Source organism: Netta rufina (assembly GCF_964035555.1).
Source record: "Netta rufina genome assembly, chromosome: 4".
Lineage (NCBI taxonomy): Eukaryota > Metazoa > Chordata > Aves > Anseriformes > Anatidae > Netta > Netta rufina.
The window spans coordinates 16,108,442-16,128,538 of record NC_140127.1 but is presented as its reverse complement, the minus strand read 5'-3'; the positions used below and the strand labels follow the sequence as shown (position 1 = coordinate 16,128,538).

Sequence of the window (20,097 nt, the reverse complement as noted above, 5' to 3'; positions counted from 1 at the left end):
ATACAGCCAGTCAAGGTGATGCTTTTTACTGGAGCACTTCTCTGTCCCTCCATGAGGCCCAAGAAACAGCTGCCTCCCCCAGCAAGATGTCAGTGTCTTCCCTGGCCCACAGCATCAGCTCGTACACACTGAGCAAATCAGAGCAGAGCAGCTCTCAGAGAGCTCTGTCCCATCCCTGCAGGACTGTGCTGAGCTGGACTTACTGCCCTCCGGGGAGTCTTCGCCTACATGCTGAAAGTCTCTAGATGGAGTGGCTGCTAGTGGGCAGCACTGGTTGCAGCACAACTGGAGATCTGTAAATCAATGTTACTTCAGGAAGCAAACATTCTCTCCTTTGGGTGGGAATGAAGAGATGAGGGAGCAGTGAGAACTATGTGGCAGCAAGGCTGGCATTTCTGTGGAATCACAGCCGCAGCAGTTGTTTCTATCACTGCAGCACCTCCCACAGGCTTTAAGGTACATATCCTCCTTCAGATGCTCAAAACCAGGGAACGCTCCTGCCCCATTTTATGGGCACAGTGCTTGTGTGATGAGGCCACAGCACAAGCCCATGGCAGGACTAGGAACCAAGTCCATATCTGCTCCCTCAAACTGTTTATGCCTGGCAAGCCCTTTTTCATTCAGGCTTGATGTTGGAATCCAGGTGCCCGCATCCTCAGGGCTCTCTTGGAAAAATCCCAGCTCAAACTCTCACACACAGCCCTCTGAGTTACAAGATACTCACATCTTTCTCAGCTTCTTTCAATTCTGCTTCCTTTTCCTTCACTCTCATGACAAACATCTGCCTCATTTCATCCTCCTTCTTCTGGAGTTCACCCAGGAACTCGTTCCTCTTTGCTTCGTAAGTCTCTTGGAGACTGTCAAAACACAGAAAAAAAAACAAAGAGTCAGAGCTATGTTTCATGCAGAGTCATGAGTTTCCAGCCTTTGGTGATCTTACCGCATCATCCTTCCACAAAACGTCACCAGAGGTCCCTGCCTTGCAAGCAATGCGTGAACCCCTCCCCAGAAACCTGTCCTATCTTGTTAGATGGCAGCAACAGGGGTGGCAGCGGGGGTACAAACCGGCAAGCAAAACTGAGCACACTGTTCAGGATCCTGTAAATCACTCAGCAGGCAGGATCCCTGTCCTCCAAAATATACAGCCACTGCATAAGGAACCTCTGGTGCTAGCAGAGCTTGTTACCTGCTTGATTCACACCTTCTTGCTTCTCACACTGTTTGTCCTGAATCTCTTCATTTGAAGTGCGAGGTTTGTCAAGCAGAGACAGGCATAGCAGAGAGCAAAATCTGGCTGTATGCAGTTCATTAAGCATGGTGTTGACACAAAGCAAAATTAACTTTCACTATTCACTGCTAATGGATTCAGACCAGGAGCTTTATTAAGATAAAGCCACCTTGGGAGACCTCTCTTTCTCCTTTAGCTCTCAAGGGAGACAGTCTTTGCAAATGACTGCCAGCATTCCCGCTCCGAATAACCACACCACCCGATTCTTTCATTCCTTTATTCCCCCCTCTACTTCTTCACATTCCTTTATTTCCCCAGCACTGAGATATCACAGCAAATATTCAGGACACAAACACGTTGTCCATGCACCTCTGAGATTTTCAGGGCCTCGCAGGAAATCTGGAGGCCAAATTCCTTTTCGTTTTATTCCTTACATGGATTTGGGTATTTCAGCTGTTACGATAGTGTGGGAATGATAACTGTTTCCCCAAGAAGCTTCTCTGAAACTGCATTTTTTAAAAGAAAATGCCACTGCTATCAGAGAGATGCGCTACATGCATGCACCTAAGGAACACGTTAACCACTGGGCCAGTGGGACATGTTAATCCCATTAAAATCAAGGTTTTGTCGTTCCTACTCTGTGGCTATATTTTTTTTTATTTGAACTTGGGAAGAAAACTGGACACACAGACTCAAGACCTGGGCTAACGCTGCTAACTGATGGGCACTTGGATTTCCTCTTAAGGTACTCCACCGAGGAGCCTCCTGAGCTGCTCTTACATTACACAGCACCCGGCACTGTGGAACAACCCCACGATTCCAGCTGACCACAGCAGCTTCCTGGACAACAAACCAAAAAGGCTCACTGTACAAATCGCAGAAATCTTTTCATGTGAGAACAGAGCGAGAGGCATCTTCGAACTCAGTTAAGACCCGCTCCAGCCACAGCAGATAGAGATTGGGCCACTCGAATCAAAGCCTCCCTAAAATTCAGTCTTGGACTTAATCCTCTGGCTGCGGACATTGAAACCCCCATTTACAAACCCTTCTGAAGGGACTGGCTGCAGCCTAGGAAAACTCTCAGTGCGGATTAGTCTCTGCTGCTCAGTGCCCAGAAATGCAATCTGCAGTTAGTGACATCCTGTCCTAGGGAGCAGCAGAGCCTTGCGGACTGAAAGGGAAAGCTGCACGCTGTGAGTTGTATCCTGCACTGCAAAACCTTTCCTTGCAAAGCTCACTTCCAACACTGCAGTGCCAGGCAAGCAGAAAAAGGCTTGTAGGAACTAGGGCAGAGGCTTGTGGTTAATTTTTCCCAGGTCCAATGCTAATCCCAGCTTCAGTCAAACATTTGCCACTAACCTAAAGCCAGAAAACCTAAATCTCTACTGAAGTGACTCTGATTTCCAAAGAAGCTAAATTCACAGAGAAACTGGCCCGGCAACTCCAGGCTGCATATGAAAAAACACTTCCAGCCCCAGGGAATAACAGTCCAAAGCTACTGGGATCCCTACAGCTTCTCACAGACACAGATGACAAGGGAATTTGCTTGTTAAGTACACAACAGTTTGCTGGGGTCTTTTGCCCAGCTCACCCCAAGAGTTACGAAGGGCTCCCTGGTGCAAACTGGCTGAAGAGCAGCGGTCTCCCAGTACCAGGAGGGAAAGCATGGCTTTGATTGCTGGTCTCAGGAAGAACAGAGAGAACCAAACCTCCCGTTCCCCTCATTTCAGACATACATCAGCCTCAGCCAAACAGCTCGGGTTCATGGGTTCTGTTTGTTTATGGGAGAGAGGGAGGGAGGAGGCAGCCAGAGCGAACTGTTCTGAACTAGCACGTACCAGATGGAGAAATTCTGTACGTTTTCATTTCCTTTCTACTTATAGCTTGGTCAAAAGAGGCCTCGTGCACAGGAAGCAATGGAAATTCCTCAGATTCCTGGAAGGGAAGGGCTGAGCCCATCTTAAGCCATTGCTCTCCAGAAAGGAAATCCAATAAAGCTTCACACTTGGGCTCAGTAACAGAGCTCAGCACAGTTTCTACACTGCAAAAGAAATGCAGCTGCATAGCCTCAGCAAGTCACAAATCAAACCCTGAACTGAAGCAAACTCTGTGTTGTGGCACAGACCTCGCTCTGCTCTCTGCGGACTGCTGTTTTCCAGAAACAGAAGCACGAGGCCCCCGCTCAGCCTTCTGCTCTGGAGCCCACCTGGTTTTCCCCTATTGAACATCTGAGATGAATTGCATCTGTGGTGATCTGCACAAGCCAGCTGCGTGTCTGCCATCTCAAGACTGGCACGTCCATTCCTGACATGCACAAGTGTTACAGAGATAAACCAGCGTCAGTGCAAAGATGCTGGAGTAATCCTGACTCCTTTCCCCTGGGGCAGAGAGGAGTGTGGGATGCTCCTAAAGCAGGGGGGGGCAATTATTAGGGAAAAGGTGGGGAGAAACAGGAAACGGAGGAAGAAAACAAACATTCACTCCCAAATTCCCACACAGCTGATGTTCCTGGCTAATGACTTGGGCTTTGGACCAATAAAGCTGTCAGAGGCAGCGTAAACTTTGTAGTTAGCATTAAGCCAAGCCTCACGCATCAGACCATAGCACTGTCTTCACACGGCACCTTGCACCAGCTGTGGAAAACCCTAGGAGAGCCAACAAGAACATTTATCTCAGGATCTCCCCGTGGGTGACCAACCTCCACGCATGGGTCGGCTTCATCTCAGCACGGACACAGCTGCACTGGATGCACTTTTTACAAACCCAGCTGTTGTACCTGGCAGAGTGAGCTGGCAGCCAAAACACATCACCTTATGATTGCAAAACCTGCCCTGTTCCAGGGGCAGAAAGCAGCTGAAGTTCCTGGGCAATTTGCTTTCCAAAAATCAGGTTTCCAACTCCAACACGAGCTTTATTCCTGAAGATCTGGCATTTTAAAGCTGGAGTGTTAACTAGCCAAACTTCTCCTGTGTTTTTCCTATACAAAGCATAAGCCCTGGGGGCAGGATTGCACTGCACAAAGTCTTACTGCCCAGCCACACATCAGATCTTGGCTGCTTTAAGCAACCATGGCTATTCCCTCCGTGGTCCAGGCAAATGCTGGCATCCTGAAGACCTCCCAGCTCTCTGGCTGTTCAAGGCCCAAGTTATCTTCTCCTACCTGAAAGGCTTGCTGTCTGGATCCGTGTCCTTGAATCCCATTTCCTCTAGCTTGCAGCGCCTGTACAGCTCGTAGTGTCGGGTGTGCGTCTGCTCCCTCAAGTCCTCCATATTCACTCGGATCAGCATCTCCCGCAGCTTCACAAAGTCACAGTGATTCTCATTTTCGACTGCAAACAAGACAAACCATCCACAAAGAGAACAAAGAAGGGTCCCCCATTTCCCTGGACCCAGGCCCCAGTTTGGCAAGCCTGAGAGGTTTTCAAGCTCGCAAGTGCAGCTCCAGGACAAGCTGCACCAAAACATCTTGCTGAACTGGGGGTGAAAGCACCCCACGCCAAACACAGGCATCAGCCCAAGGCCTTTCAGTGGAGTTGCAAGATTCCCGTGCTTCCCATCTGCACCAGCAAGGTGATGCTGACCCATTTGGACATGGGATTGCACGTCCCACTCCAATCCATTCTAAATGTAAGCCACCAACAGGGGCCCAGGCAGGCAGCAGAAACTCTGCTTGTGGCCACGGTGAAAACAAAGGGTATGAGAAGACCCTGGCAGAGATGCTGTATTCATGCTTTCATAACCATTTCTACGCAGAACACAGCTCGGTGTGCCCTGGTCAGCTCCTGGGAGAGCGAGCTGTTCAGGCCAGAGGGGTCTGTGGCCAGAAGGCTGCACACAGTTTGGGTATGCTTAAAAATAAGGGGTGGAAATTCTCTGTTTAGGATACAACCGCAAGCAGCAGGCAGCTCTGCTGCTAGCAGATAGCTCTGCAGCATGTCCCTGGGGACCCAGCAGAGCACTCCAGCTGCTCCCCCTCAGATCAGAGCAGCTGTCTCAGAGGAAAGGGACAATTCAGGGCCAGATCTTCAAAGTCCCTCCAGTACCCAACTAAATCTCTTTGACTATCTGGTCTTAGTTCCTGGGAACAGCCAGAACCCAGCAGGATACATGTCGAGCACAAGACTTAGCAAACATTAACTTCTTTCCTAACTGCAGTTATCCCCAGTATTACCCCATGGCGGACACAGAGAGAAAGTCTGAAGCTGCTTCAGGGCCAGATTGTATTACTGAGATAAACTGGGTGAGTTTTGCAGAATTGTCCTGTGGATGCTCCCCCGCAGCTTGCTGGGACGTTCTCCAATTGAACAGTGCAGCTGTCACCACAAGCAGCCCACCACGGTCTCAATGCTTTACTTCCCACTGCTGGTTGGGAAAGCGAGGACCAGCCTGTTCTTTGGGAGCTTTGGTACAGCCCGGGCTGCAAACAGAGCCCAAGCCAAACTCTGCTCTCCAAAGGTGCTTTTGGTTGACTTTTATGAGGGGGTTGCATACTCAAGCCACAGGTCCACATTTTAGGATGGCAGGAAGAGATACACCAAGCGGTCGGGGTTGAATTAGTTCTGCTCCCGCTTCAGGCTGGCAAGGCAGGGCACCTGCTCTCCTCCCCGGAAAAGTCCCCCAGCTACAGGGCTGTATGCTGGCTTTTGTGTCAACTCCAAAGCTGTTGGCTGCCCCAGCCTTCCCCATTGTTCACACTTTACAGCTGGCAGAAAAGCACATGGAACAGAGAAGGGTTATTATTTTTTAATTAGAGATACAACAGCTCCTAGTGAGCTCCACCACCCTGATCTTTCCCAAAGCAAGGGGCCACGTTGAGCCCCACTCACCCCCTCCAAAACTAGCGTGAGGTTGCAAAGCCCTGATTTCACGGAGAAAGACCTTGCTTTCTCAAGGCAGATTTTGATAAGGGGCATTCAGAGATCACTGCACCTTTCATGAGAAAGAGAGAAGACGACAAAGACTCATTTGTGATTTCAGTAACATACCCTGCACAACGCCCCAGGGGTACTGCCTGGCTTTGGCCATCTTATTGCCAATCTTCACTTCTTCGGTGCTGCCAACTACGGCGAATGGAAGGTGGACCTACAGAGCAAAGGGACAAGGAGGTTAGGGATTTCCTTTCTTGCCTTGCCAGGGACTGTTTCTGAAAAGAGCTGTTTATGTGGCAGCTGTGCTGGATTTAAGTTGCTTAAATGCCTTTCCAATTCAGCTGGTGTTTTAGGAAGACCAACAGGACAGCCTGGATTAAAAACCTTTGCAAAGTCCAAAATTCTGAAGTCCTAAAAATAAAAGAGATGCACAGATTTTACATGTAACTGCAATGCACGACTATGTTCAGCACAGAAAAAGGCTTACAAACTTGAGCACTGAGGAAAAATAACCGTCAAACAGCAAAAAAAGAAAAGAAAATACATGCTCGAAAGGAAGGTAGGCTAAAAAATCAGGGAGTTTCTGCTGCTAGAAATAACTGCTAATGTTTCCTCTTAAAAAGGGCAAAACTGCGAGCAAGGGGAAGAGCAGAGTCAACCCAGCCCAGGGCAGACGTGTCTGAGTCACCGAGCTCTGCTATGTCCCGGTCTCCCCGCGGGTGTGGCGGCAACAGTTTGGGATCTGCTCCCAGAACCGCAGCTGCTGCCAGGAGGGAGCTCGCCTCTCCTGCCAGCTCCCCCCCCGTGCTGTGCCCTGCCCAAACGGCACCCGAAAGGGCTGAGCTCAAGCCCTGGGAGTGCACGCCTTGGCCATCAGGTTGTGGTCGCAGGCTGGGCAGGAGGGAAAAAGCCTCAGAAAAAAGCTGCAGAGAGGGTGTGATTAAAACTGGCAAAGGTTCCCAGCAGCCAGGCTGCACCAGAGGAGGGCAAGGCACGCACCGCACATGCAACGCCCTGGCAGGAGCACATCCCTTCCCTGTGCCAGCTTCTCCCCGCTGAGAGCACAACACAGATGGAGAAAAGCAGGAGGCGATACAGAGGTTTGGAGAGGGTCTGATACCCAGCTGGGTCTGAAAGTTTCCTGCCTACGAGCAGCTGAGCAGGGAAACTCCCCCAAGTCTTCAAGTTGCAAGGAAATGGCTTGCAATGCCTCCACTCCCTGTAAAATGCAGATAACTCAATCTTCTGCTCATTTTACATGAGCTTTCTTTGGGACCAGCACATCCTCTTGGGCTACATGAATGGCTAAAGCCACCCAAGGGCCCTGAGGGCACCGCAGTGATGCAGGTCACTGCCAGAAATGGTGGGCTCGTGCTCTTCCCCTCGTGCTGCAAGTCAGGCCCATGGTGAATTGGTGTTACCCAGGGCAAGCTCCTGCTCTACCACAGCCTCATTTGCCCCTCCGTTCCTGCAGCTATTGCTAGAGGAAGGGGAAGGAGGGGAAAGGCAGAGCCCACGCTGCTGATGGCCGCTGGCCCTCCTGAGAGCTGGAACACACCGACAGCACCCCCGCTCTCGCCGGAAAGCAAAACAAAGACAGAAGTGATTCACCCCCACGAAGCAACAAGTGGTCATTTGGGACAGGAAAGCCAAACCCCAGCCCCCTGCCTGACCTGCTTCCCATCCTCTTCCTTTCCTGAGATGGGAATACTGCAAGAGGGGAAGGATATGAAAAATGCCCAGAGGAGAATTGTTTGTCAGACAATGAAGTGTATCAGGCCAGGCAGCCCACGTCCTACAGGTATCTCCAGCTCCAAAAGCCTTCTGGCCAGCCTGATCTCAGTGCTCAGACTGGGGTTTGAAAGCCAAAAGAAACATGGCACAACGTGCCCTGCCCTCAGGGATGGGCCCACAGAAACCATGGCAAGCAAAGCTCAAAGGGAAACATACGCTCATTGTGGCATTTATCTCGGCCACTGTCTCTTCATCTGTTGGGAACTGGTAGATCTGGACGCCGTTGCTGACCAGCTCGCTCATGATTTTACTCTTGAACTTGTGCAACTCGTTTTTGGCGATGGTGTCAGCCTTGGCAATGATGGGGATGATGTTCACCTGCAAGACAAGCACAGCACCCCATGAGAAGCACCGCCAGCCACCTCCCAGCCAGCGGAAGGCCTTTCCTGCGGCTGCTGCTGGCAGCACCCCTGCCACAGACAGGATGTTCAGGCAGCAGCAATGATGGCCTTAAAAAGAAGTCAAATGCAATTTGGCACCATGCTATTTCCTGTCGTATTCCCCTCCTCGTCGGAATTGGCTGGACAGGAAATGCTGTCAGAGACCATTGCGAGCTGCTCCAAAGAAAGGAAATCACTATCTAGGCACTGCTCTGAGCTGCACGGGCTGGGGGGCTGCAGGCAACACGCTCAGACAACAGCTTCCTGCGGGCGTTTGCTCGAGTGCTGGGACACCTGGGTTTATTCTTACATGGCTTGTAGATGACCAAAGAGAGCAGCGTGATGTGGCTAACATACAAATTAAGGGTAAGTTTCTGGTACTCTTCTGTACACACACAGTTCGCAGTGCTGGTAGCAGGATGGCAAACAGGGGCAGCATCTAAAGCCGGAGCAATATAGCATGGGACTCCCAGGGTAGCCGAATGGGTCCACGCTCAGCAAGTACCTGCTTTGCTGGGAGAAGGTAAGGACGTGTTAGGAGGAGGAAACCTGACTTCTTTTCCATCCCACTCTGGACAGACAATTTCTGCCTTTGATCTTGCAGGATTTGCTTCACCCTCACTCTCCTCCCTTGCAATGGTGGGCAATGCTGCTAGTGTGGGAGATGTTAACATTGACCCATACGAAGGGATTTTTTCTACAGTACTTGAAAATCCCCTTACATTACATCACTTAATTCTGTTTGGAGGATGTCCTGGAGTTATTAAACCCCCTTTTGCCAAAAGACAGAAGACAAATGCCAATTAGCTCATTTTAGGTTAATCTCCATAACCCTGCTTTAAGTTGACTAGAGCAGGGATCCTTCTCCATCACTGCACAAAGCCCCATCGATAGGCTGCTCTAGGAAGTACAGAACCGTTGTCATTTATCTTCTGCAGAATCAGGATCCAGCGAGCCACAGGTGCAAAGTGGACAGACTTAAATTGCTCAGTCATGGTGCAAAGAAGCACAGACACCTCATTTGAAATACTTGTTCATTTTACATTTGTACATCAGTTATTTTTCCTGGAAGAAGAGAGGTCAAAACTTCTTAGGTTATCTAGTAAGAAATCGGGCTTTAAACCACAAGTTTGGTTCCTGGTTTTGTTACTAAGGGGAACGCATTTACTCAGATTCTTGTTTATCAGATCATGGTTACAGTAACACTACAACTGCCTAGAAGATCAAATCCCTGTTTGTATTTAGAGCATGCAGACACAGCACTCTGATCTGTTTCTCATTGATTGGTAAGATGTCCTTAAGTGCTTTGGATGTACTTCTCCCCATCTCACACACACTTACACAAGGATTTGTACTGAAACCTAATTAATCATTGGACAAAGTGAAATAGAGATGGCAACCATATTTTTAAGTGCTAGACTAGCAGAGTTCAACTTAAACCTCTCATTTTATTTATGGATTGAAAGAGGAAAACACCCTTTTTTTTTTTTTTTTTTTTCCAGCAGCCAACTGGTCTTTCAGTTGTGAACAAATTTGCCACTTGTGAACGTGGCCAAGTTAAACCACAGCAAAGCAGCAAGAACAGTGGGCTCCTACAGCATCTTAGCACATAGTTTCATGCTCTCAGACTTTGTTTTACAGCATAGCTGTGGAGCAAAGCAGCCCAGTTTCCTAACCAGAGATGGGACTGGAAGAGGGTAACAGCCCACACTCTTACTAAGTCTCTGCAATGTATGAACCAGTGAATTATGACCCATCCCAGCAGCCAGCCCAAGGTAATAAAATTTTCACACCACATCTCTGCAATCCCCACTGCTAAAAACAGCTGGTGTTTCTCTGTGTAGGTTTAGCCAGGTCTGTGGCAAGGTCATAAACCCATAAAAACCAGTAGTGCCAAGCAGCAACGGTCATAACAGGGGCAGCAAGTACCTTACTGTCAAGCTTCTTCATGGTGACCAAGTCCAGAGACTTCAGCGAGTGTCCAGTTGGTGCAATGAAATACAGGCAGGCGTGAATCCTGGTGTCGTGGTAATTGAACAGGGATCGTTTGATCTTCAGCTCCTCTTGCAAGTAGGCTTCAAACTGTGCATCGATGTATTCTACTATGGGCTTGTAGCTGATGAGAGAGAAGACACAGCACTGAGCAAACCAGGGTGTTCACTGCTGGGACCACACAGGTCTCTGACCGGGAAGCTTCAGAGGTGCTCTGCACGTTAAGGGGATGAGTGTTGCTCACAGGACCCTCCCTGCCCAACTTACAGTCCCTTCTGACCAAGTCTGTGTTTCTGCTTGAGGCACAGAGAGGTTATTATGGATTTATTAGCAAGGAAGAGCAGCAGAAACCCTGGAATTTAGGTGCATGGAAACCACACAAGGCTGCTATCCAGAAGAGGAATGTATTTTGCAGTCTCTCCCATTAAAGCCTGAACGGCTGCTCTGCCAATGCCATTGAGAAATTTAACTATGAAGTCACCACCTACCCTAGCTTGTCCAAAAGCTTATTTGTGATCTAAAAAGAGGAAAGGGAGAATTGCATAAGGGAAAAAAGGGAACTTTTCAGGAATTGAAACTCGTGAGCAATGCTCATGAATCACTGCATGTTTAAGACTGTTTGGGGAGGGAGAGGATCATCTTGATGGAGAAAATTCGGTCATAATTTAACATTCCCTGATTTAATTTCTTGTCCTGCTGGAAAGGAAACTTTTCCTTTTGTCCCTTCCTACACCTCAGGGCCTCCAATACATGGAAGCCCTCTAAGGAGGGCACTGAGACCAGGACAATATTCCCACTGCCTCAAGTACTGGATTCACAGCAGCATTAATGCTCACAGAAAAGCAGCTGTGAGGAAGAAAGAGACAACCAGGTGTTTTCAGGTTCTCCAGAAACAACTTTCTGACAGGCAGTCAACAAGGTTTTGGTCCCTTTGCTCCACATGCCTGTGCAGCTGTTTGAGCAGTTGCTGAAAAGCCTGGGTAAAGTAAAAGACCCTTGCTGAATTAACCAAGCAAGAGCTACGGCAGAAGACAGCCAGTGCTGCACAATGGCCACAGCCACCAGAGACCCACAAGACACTACTGAGCACTGTTTGTTAATTTGCAGGCACAAAACGTTCACAAAATCTCACTAGGTTTGCAACATCACCTCAACATGGGGCAGATCGTGTTAGAGAAAGACCTGTAACAAAACCTAGTGGAAAAGGATGGGTAGGACTTGAGCCAGGAGCACAGAGAAACCCCAACTGTTGTGGTGTTGTGTAGGGACACAGCAAAAAGAAAGCTGTCCCTAAAAACTGCCCTGCTGCCCTGTAACTACCCCTGTCCCCAGTGGCCTGAGAGGGAAGCTGTAGGGGCTTCCCTACCAGTACTGCTGGCTCCTGTCTGCCAAATGAAGCAAATGCAAAGTGACCCGGCAGTAACAAACTGCAGAGCATCCGCACTCTGAGCACCTGCTCCTCTTGTGAGCAGCTTTTGTTCTCGCCTGAGAGCATATGGCAGTGTCAGACGCACAGAGCTTCCTCCAGCACACACGCCTGTCTCTCTGTGCTGGCTGGGAGCAGGAGAGCAAAACAGAGGCAACAGTTGCATTTTATTGTCAGGTCAGGAACAGAGGAAGCATTCCCGAAACAAGGCGTTGTAAAAATAATAATAATTCCTAAAAATTGAAGAAGTTTTCATTGTGGAACGAGAAACAGTCCTTGTTCCATCAGGTACCTGTTCAATTCCTGTTCTGCTAACAGGAGTCTTGGTGGGAGCTTTCATTTAAAGCTCGCATTGCCAAAGAGCTGATGTCACTGACCTACCAAGCACCCTAACAGCTTTTGCTCAGCGCACACGGTGCCAGACAGCATGCCCTCAATTTGTTAGGTGCAGGGAAGAGGGCTGTAAACAACCCTCCAGAGGGAGCTGGGATTACTGCAGTGAGGGAGTACATGGCTCTAAGATGTAGGAAACTCATTAATTAGCTTATTAGCCGTGATCACAGAACGAGTGGTTTTCACACAACAGAGAAGCCCATATGGATGCACACAAGGGATTGTGCAGGCTGCCCAGAATACAGGCTGCCCAGAGGATTTACTTCACGCGCACAACATGAAAACTCAGCACCTAGGCACAAGGTTAAAGTAAAACCCACCCAGACTTCGAGCACTGTGGGATGGTGCGAGCAGGAGCTACGATCTGAGTCCCAGCCCCCTAAGAAATGGTAATGCAATGGCAATTTGAGCACATGTTTTCAAATATTTATATGCTTCAATTCAAGCAAATACTTAAACTAAGCTGCACAGAGACAAGGAGGGCAGAAATGCAGAATCAGTTTTGAAGCCTTCTAGGTGATTCATTTGTTCCTCACTTCACTTTCTGGCCACTTCTACCTGTCTTTCAGGGCCAGCAATGCAGGAGCAGGAAACATCCCCAGAGGATCAAGCCCTTCTGACCTCAGAGCACCTCAGCAGAAGGATACCAGGAATAAATTTACCTGTCATCTTTGTTAATTTGATCACCAAATCCAACCGTGTCAACAATAGTCAGCTTCAGACGGACATTACTCTCCTGGAGCTCATAACTCCTGGCTTTTAATCTCACGCCAGGCTCGTTGTGTGTCGCAGGCTCACTTTCAAACTTGGTGTTGAACAGAGTGTCCATCAACGTTGACTTGCCGATACCAGTTTCACCTGGGCACACAAAGGCAGGGTCAGTACAATGCCACCCCTTGTCCCCAGCTCAGTCTCGGGCACACTCACCAGGTTAAGGAATTATTCCGCTTTGGTAGCGGTGGAATTAGGCTACACACCCACAGTTAAGCCAAGTAATCCCTACAGGAACACATCTTTTGAGAAGGTCCCCGTCTTTAGCAATCCCCCAGGACTGAACCAGGGACTTGGCAGACATCACAGGAGGTGACAGCAGCTCTGGCTTCTGCTGGGCTCTCACCCATTTCCCCTGCAGGTCACACCACACACCCTGCAGAGAACCCAAGCCAAAGCTCCACACGCCGGGGCTGTGAATCCAGAACAAACCCCTGCCAGGCAAAAACTGCTGCTCCCACAGACGCAGGGAGAAACCAAATGCCTTCAGAGCTAAAAGCCATCACCCGCAGGTGAAGAGCCTGGCTGCTGTGCTGGGAACAGCAAGGGGATTAAACAAAAAGATATAACAGTTCTAAGAACAGTTACTCAGACATTTACTGAGTGAGGCTCCCTGTGTGGAGAAGGGAAGGGACCCCGCCAGCGATGTATCAGCAAGTGCCTGCTGCTGCCAGAGGCTGGTTACTCGACTTGCTCTGCTGGCAGTGCAGGAAAGACAAACGATGATGCCTTTCCCAAGGAGCTATTTGCTCCCAGCAGTGCTCAGCTGTTACTTGTGGCTTTTACATTGGTATGACCTGACCGGTGCTGCAGGCTCCTTCCTGCTTGGTGGCATCAAGAGCCCCAACCCCCCCCTGTTTTGCAAGGGACATCTGTACTGAGGACAGCATGAAGCATTTCTACCCAAGAAATACTTAATTCTATTTTAGGAGTGTTGGCCAAGCTCTGACACAACTTTCTTTACAGAATCAAACTGGAAATTCTCTTAACCCTAAGTTTGATTCCTAAGGGAAGATCTGGCTCTCCACGCTTTTACATTTGTGTTTGTTTGTTTTTTAATCCCGAACTCAATTTTTCTTTTTTTCAAGGGAATTACAGAAAAGCCCGTAGGGAGACTCAGGCAATCAAAACTTGAGACAAGTACATCAAAAGTTTTTTCTTAAAAAAAAAAAAAAAGAAATAGCACACTACATAAATACCAACTTTTTAAACTATAACAGGTCAGCTAATCCCCTGATGCAATTAGTAACATTGATGAAAGCATTAGCCTAAATCCCATTTTGAAGTCAGAAGTGTCTGCTGAGCATTACCCTCTCCAGCTGCTGGGAGCAGGAGGGGGCTGAGGGGACACCCTGAGGTCGCTCCAGCCCGAGAGAGGTCAGGATTTGGGACAGGGCTCTGCACCGCAGCGCGCAGCTCTGGCATTTGCAGGTCAGGCTTGTGAGGGGATCCTACCCCAGCCTCTCTAGCGAGTTATGCTGCCATTCATCACCTCTGACACATGATGATTAGCCAAGATTTCAGAAGAATTTCCTCTCTGCATATTATTTCATGACAGAAATGCCAAGCTGCATCTCTCCCGGTCAACCGCAAACCACATTTGCTGTGGCACTACACTTAGCATTGAGGCAAACCACTCTCTTGTGAACAGGACCTCCCCTCCAGAAAATCTTAAATTCAATCGATTGATTAATCAGGGCAAAAACTAAGGTGGGAGAAGGGACCCTGCACCTGGGATGGTCTCCAAGCAGCTCTCTGGGTTGTAGGCAGCTTTCTTAGGATGAAAATCTCTCTCTCAAAATGTGCAACCCTCCACTTAGAAGACCTCAGCAGTGTTTGCATCCACAGAAATGAACTCTGCTATTCAGCAACTTTGCAATACTCAATAATTCACTTTGCTGGCTTTGACTTTGACCACTTTTGTGCTAGGCTCAGGGAGGTAAGGGATTCTTTACAGACCAATAAAACAAAATCTGCTGCACACATGCCTGTCACAGCTTTCCTGACCTGGGAAGCCACAGGATATAAAGCAAACTTCAAAAGAACAAACAAATGAAAGAAGAGAGGGGGAAGACAGCACCTATGCCCAAGATGTTAGCTCCAAATCCAGATAAAGTGCAAGCCACTTGAAAAGATCAGCCCTAAGCTGATGGCCCAGGCTGTTAAACTCGGCAGCTACACATTTGAGCGAGCTCCTGATGCAAAAAAACACTGCTGCATGCTGTGCCAGATGGACTTCACAGCATTTCAGCCATTCGCCCTACAATTAAAAGCTTCGCATTACCATGGCAAAGTTAATCGTGTCCCTTCCCAAAACACAATTTCTAAAGTTTCTTTTTAAAGGGGGAGGTTCCTCCTCTTTGGAGAACTGCAGCCATTTGTATGAAATCTTAATTTGGGGCTAAAAATGGTTGATCAGCACATTTTATAAGAGAAAGGAGTCGGAGCAAATTGCTATGTTAATGGAGACATATCAAGTCACACTAAGAGAGGAATATTTACTGCCAGAGAAAAAGGCAATTAATTTATGCCATTTTGATCAAAGAGCTGCCTGCTAATCGGGATGTTCCCTGCTGAATTTTAAATGGTTTCATGCTGCTAGAAGCATCACGTGGGGGCTGATAGCCTGAGTGTGCGCAAGCATCCTACTCTCTTATCTCGTTCTTCAACATGCAAGGCTACAGAGAAGAGTCAAGTTTGTTCACCAGATTGTTTCAGATGGCTTATCCAGCACTGCAGACAAAGTCTCAGCTTGCCACAGAAGAATCAGAGGGCTGTATTTTTTTCCTAGCTGATTAACGTAACTTGTTAGAAGGGACAATATTGCCTTCTTAAGGGCTTAAGTGAACAATGCCTGAACAGATGTTGTTTGTGGACTGCTCTGTCAGATTAGTAGTAAAAGCCAGCTCTTTTGCCTATTTTGTCTCATCACAGGGGACACCTTGAAGATGTCCACCACCAGCTCAATGCTGTTTTGGCACACAGCTCCCTAGGGCTGAGCGATGGACTTGTGTCTGCACAGAATGCAGAGACAGCCAGTAGCTTCCTGTACTCGCAAGAATCAGGTACCTTCCCATATTTCACCTCTGAAAAACTGAGGTAAAATAAGACAATAGCTCAGGCTACAAAACCAACTTGCAGCACCCTGATTAAATGCAGCAGAGAACAGGTGACAGGCTTTGTTCTCAACTACATCATTTGGAGACTAAAAATGGCATCGTTTCCAACTGGAAAAACTAAGAATATAACACGACAGGCAGACAAAGCCTGGAAGGGAAGGAATGCAATTTATTGAGAAGCAGCCTCTGCACCCAACCCCAGGAGAGACGGATTTAAGTTAACATTCTTTTAAAAATTCATTTAGTTCCCAGATCAACTTATTTTCCTTATGGCAGCCTTTGGGAAAAGCAAGATTGCAGAATCATCAAAAGGGCAGATTAACACCCAGAAACTCCAATATTTTAAGTCAAGGGACTGGAGGGGGAAATGGAAAGAAGAGTAGATTTTACCCTGGAGAAGCTCTGCACAGGAACAGTAACTTTCATGCTGCTATGGCCACAAATTGCTGAGGCCTCACCCCCTGGCCAAGGGAGAAGGGGCTAGCTTAGGGACGCGCGTGCAGTGAGACTTACCCACGCAGAGGATGTTGAAGCAGAAGCCCTGTGACGTTGACTTGTTGACCAGCTGATCAGGGAGGCTGTCGAAGCCCACGTGGCCGGAGAGGGACAGGTTCCTAAGGTCATCGTTCTGCAAAGCCAAGAAGAAAGGCAAGTAATGGGACGCTGAGCAGCACATTGCACCCAGCAGCCATCAGGAGTCTGCCAACACACGTGGGCTGCAAGGCTTCAGTATGGCCACAGCGGGACATGGCTGAGACTGCAACAACACCTCCGAGGCCAGCTACAGCTCTTCCCAGCTCTCACAGGCCTTGGCCAGACAGGGAAAAAAGCACACACGATGCTCTGCAGATGCCTTGGTTTACAAATAGCCTTGTCTGACACGAGGTGGGAAAGCAGGGCACCTTTCCCAGCGCTTCCCACATGATTTGTGAAGCCATGCCGCTGCTCGGCGCCTCCAGCAGCACGACACCAGCACAGGCACCCCGGGACCCCCAGCCGCAGGGTGCCCCCAGGACCCGTGGGGACCTGACTGCTCATGCCAAAGAGCCAGGGCTCTTTCATGGGCGGTAAGGTGTGGCAGAGGAGGGAGATGTGGAGCAGCTCCAAGATTATATTTAGGACTTCTCCACAACGGTTGTACAGTAATTCACAGACGGGCTTGGAAAAAGCAGCCAGCTGGGTTATCTCTTCCCCCAGCAAATCGCGGTTGTGCCAACATCCTGAGCACAAACAAACTCGGCAGCCCTGGAGCAGCTCTGCTGTTATTTCAGATCATCTTTCTCCACGCGTTTGTCCCTAACTTAAGGCCTTAACAACTCCCTAACTTCAGACCTTTCTCCAGTCCCAAACGCTTCCAGCAGTCACTCCACCTAAGCTCTGCTGCTCAGACAAATTCCAGCCTCAGCCTGGCTTAAAGGCTAAAGGCGCTGGCAGCACCAGCTCCTTTTCCCCCAAAATCAGTGTGCTTTAGAGCAAAGACACCCTCTGGTTGCTAAAATAAGGATCAAAAGCAGAGGAAGACTAGCTGCTTTCTGCACGATGGCTGAGCGTCCCCACTGCCCTCCTCAAAACACGCAGACTGGCCACTGGCTGCACTTACAACAGGGCTGGGCGCTGCTGAAAATAACAGACTAAAAAAAGATAAAATCTTTAAGAAAGACAACACATAGAATGAGAAAAATATCGGGTCTGTGCTGTTGCACCTGCACTGGACGCCTGAGCCCTCCCTTCTTTGGCACCCAAACCAGGCTCGTCTGAAGGTTTCTGGCCAACGTCCCGAGTGCTCACCTCCATCCCTCCCTGCACTGGAGGCTACTCAGCAGCACGGAACCGCAGGAGCTTAAAATGAGTAAGAGATGCCACCCCCTTGCTACGGCTGGAAAAAAACAGCACAAAACCCCCCTCACCTCGTGTACCCACCACAGGGATCTTCTGGGAAAAGCCGCAGGCAATGGAAGGACAGCCAGGGACTCAGCACGCTGCGAACGGGTTAAGCTGAATATTTGTAACAGGAGTATTTTTAAAACCCCAGTGGGCTTGGGTTTATGGTTAAGCGAAGGCAGTGGGAGCAGATCCCAGAAAGCAGTAGGTGCCCATGACTCACACGCTGCACAGAAAGCGGTGGGTGTTAAACACCCCTCAGCGCGGCACCAGCATCTCCTTCCCCGACGTATTTTGGGAAGGCAAGTACCGAAGTGCTGCCTCATCACCAGTTACTCAGCAGGAACAGGAGCTAGCCTCATCTCCTGCATCTGGGGCAGTTATTTTTTGCTCCCTGTTTTTATCACCGTTTGCTCCCCACCCCCCTTTCTTTTTCTGCAAGTGGCAAACGTCAACAGCGGGAGCACCGAGCGCCAGTATCTGCACGCTTTTCAATGCCAGGTATCTCTCCCAAGCCGTGCCACGTAATGGCAGGCAGAGGAGTAGCCTGATATCCGCCTGCAACAGCAAAACCCCAGGAAAAGCTCATTAGCCCAAGGCATGGGCAGAGGTGAAACGCAAGCCCACGTCTCCATCTCCCCGCAGCGGGCTCCAGTCTGCAGCACATCCCACTCAGCAGCGAGGCTATCGAAACACCTCCATTTCTGCTGGAGCGTTGCAGATCTGCGTTTTGAAGGAGGCAGGAGGACCACAAGGCGCTGGCGTTTATAAATATCCTGCTCCAAACACAAACAGCAGCACCCTGCAGCACAGCAGCCAGCTCCAGCACACGCACTTCCAGCGCTTTTGGGGGAAGGCTGAGCAAAAGCCTGCCCCTTTCTTGCCGCTCTCCCCACAGCAGGGCTTTGCCACGGGGCTGGCAGCTGCAGGACAATGATGGTCTTTAAGATGTTACACTGAGACCACTTGTCAGGACCCCATCTCCAAACACTTGTAATTTTAAGGAAAAATAAGAGTTCCTTGCAAAAAAGACATGAAAGGGTTTGCAGCCTCAGGGCCCCGCGAGCTGTACTTCAGATCTGGTTCCCTTCACACGGGGCTGCTGCTGGTAAGGTTTTTATAGGTCAGGCAGCGCTGTAAGGGATGCTCTGCAGCGAGCAGGGGGCCTGCCTGGAGGTACCTCAGCAGGGCTTTGTAAAACAATTTGGCTGACGAGGCACGTGCAAGGAGAGGATCAGCTCATTCCTCCTAAGCCGCGGTGGCTTGGCAGAGCTAGCAGGAATACAGGGAAACAAACTTATTTTTCCCCTCACTGGAGACAGCAGCAGGTCTGTGTGAGAAGGGGAGGTGCCCTCGCATCTCAGAAGGCGCCCAGTAAGAGATCTGGGAACCACCAAACCCCCTTCTCTCCTGGGTGGGAAGGAGCATCTCCCAAAGGCCGGCAGAGCAAGGAGCCAGGAAAAGAGCTGCATTTACTGCCCCGCTCTCCCCCCCAGCAGCTGGCCCCTCAGCCCAAGCAGCCTCCTGCCCGAGCCCCTCCTGCTTCAAGGCTGCTGGCAAAACGCTCCCCTTCAGCCCCTCCTGGCCCCCTGCTCCTGGCAGCTGGGGGTCACTTTCACACGGCCCCTGAAGAGTTAAAGAAAACAAAAACGAGCCTCGAATTCAAGAGGGGAAAAATGCCGGTATGCAAAATATTGAGCTAGACCACAAATATGAAGCAAGTGTTTAGTTATTTGAGACCACACGACTTCGGGGGAACCTTGAAGAAATTCTGAAAGCTTTTATTGTTGTCAGCAGCTCAGGCCAGCTACATTTTTGCCTGATTACTAGGCGCACGTTCCCGTGTTTCTCAAGCAGTCTCAGATGCTGCATCCAGAGCCAGGGACCTCAGAAATACCTTAATCTGCTCAGACAACAGGGTGGCTCAGGAGACAGCAGCGAGCAGGGCAGCAAGGAGCAGTCAGGATGAGGCAGATCCATCATTCCTCCTCCCCATGTTAATGCTGGGTGCCAGCGGGGCACGAAGTATTCCCAGTGATGGCCGAACCTCTAATTCTTGGGCGAGGGAACTCGAGTATAATAAAATCAGGGAAAACAAAAGGCAAGAACCACCCCCTCCCTGCCACGGCTCGGGCATTCGTGCCCTGAGCACACAGCCCGCAGCAATCACTCAGCTAATCAGGAGAGGAAGGACTGGTGTTGTTTCAGGCTAGGATAACCATCAGTGGCACCAGCAGAGAGGGGG

The 20,097-nt window shown here is 49.5% G+C and overlaps 1 protein-coding gene across 10 annotated transcripts in view; it reads right to left on the bottom strand.

Annotated features, from left to right (window-relative positions):
* SEPTIN11 (septin 11) overlaps window positions 1–20,097 on the bottom strand; it is a 51,629-nt gene that overhangs the window by 13,701 nt on the left and 17,831 nt on the right. For all 10 annotated transcript variants that reach the window (XR_014618386.1, XM_084286427.1, XM_084286430.1 and 7 more), the window contains exons 2-8: window positions 16,485–16,599; window positions 12,744–12,939; window positions 10,200–10,386; window positions 8,047–8,208; window positions 6,214–6,310; window positions 4,389–4,557; window positions 725–857 (exon numbers count right to left, since the gene is read on the bottom strand). Coding sequence is in view for 9 of the 10 variants with exons in the window: in XM_084286427.1 (XP_084142553.1) it covers window positions 725–857; window positions 4,389–4,557; window positions 6,214–6,310; window positions 8,047–8,208; window positions 10,200–10,386; window positions 12,744–12,939; window positions 16,485–16,599 (1,059 nt within the window). In the remaining variant the exon portion in view is untranslated. The remainder of the gene's footprint in view (window positions 1–724; window positions 858–4,388; window positions 4,558–6,213; window positions 6,311–8,046; window positions 8,209–10,199; window positions 10,387–12,743; window positions 12,940–16,484; window positions 16,600–20,097) is intronic.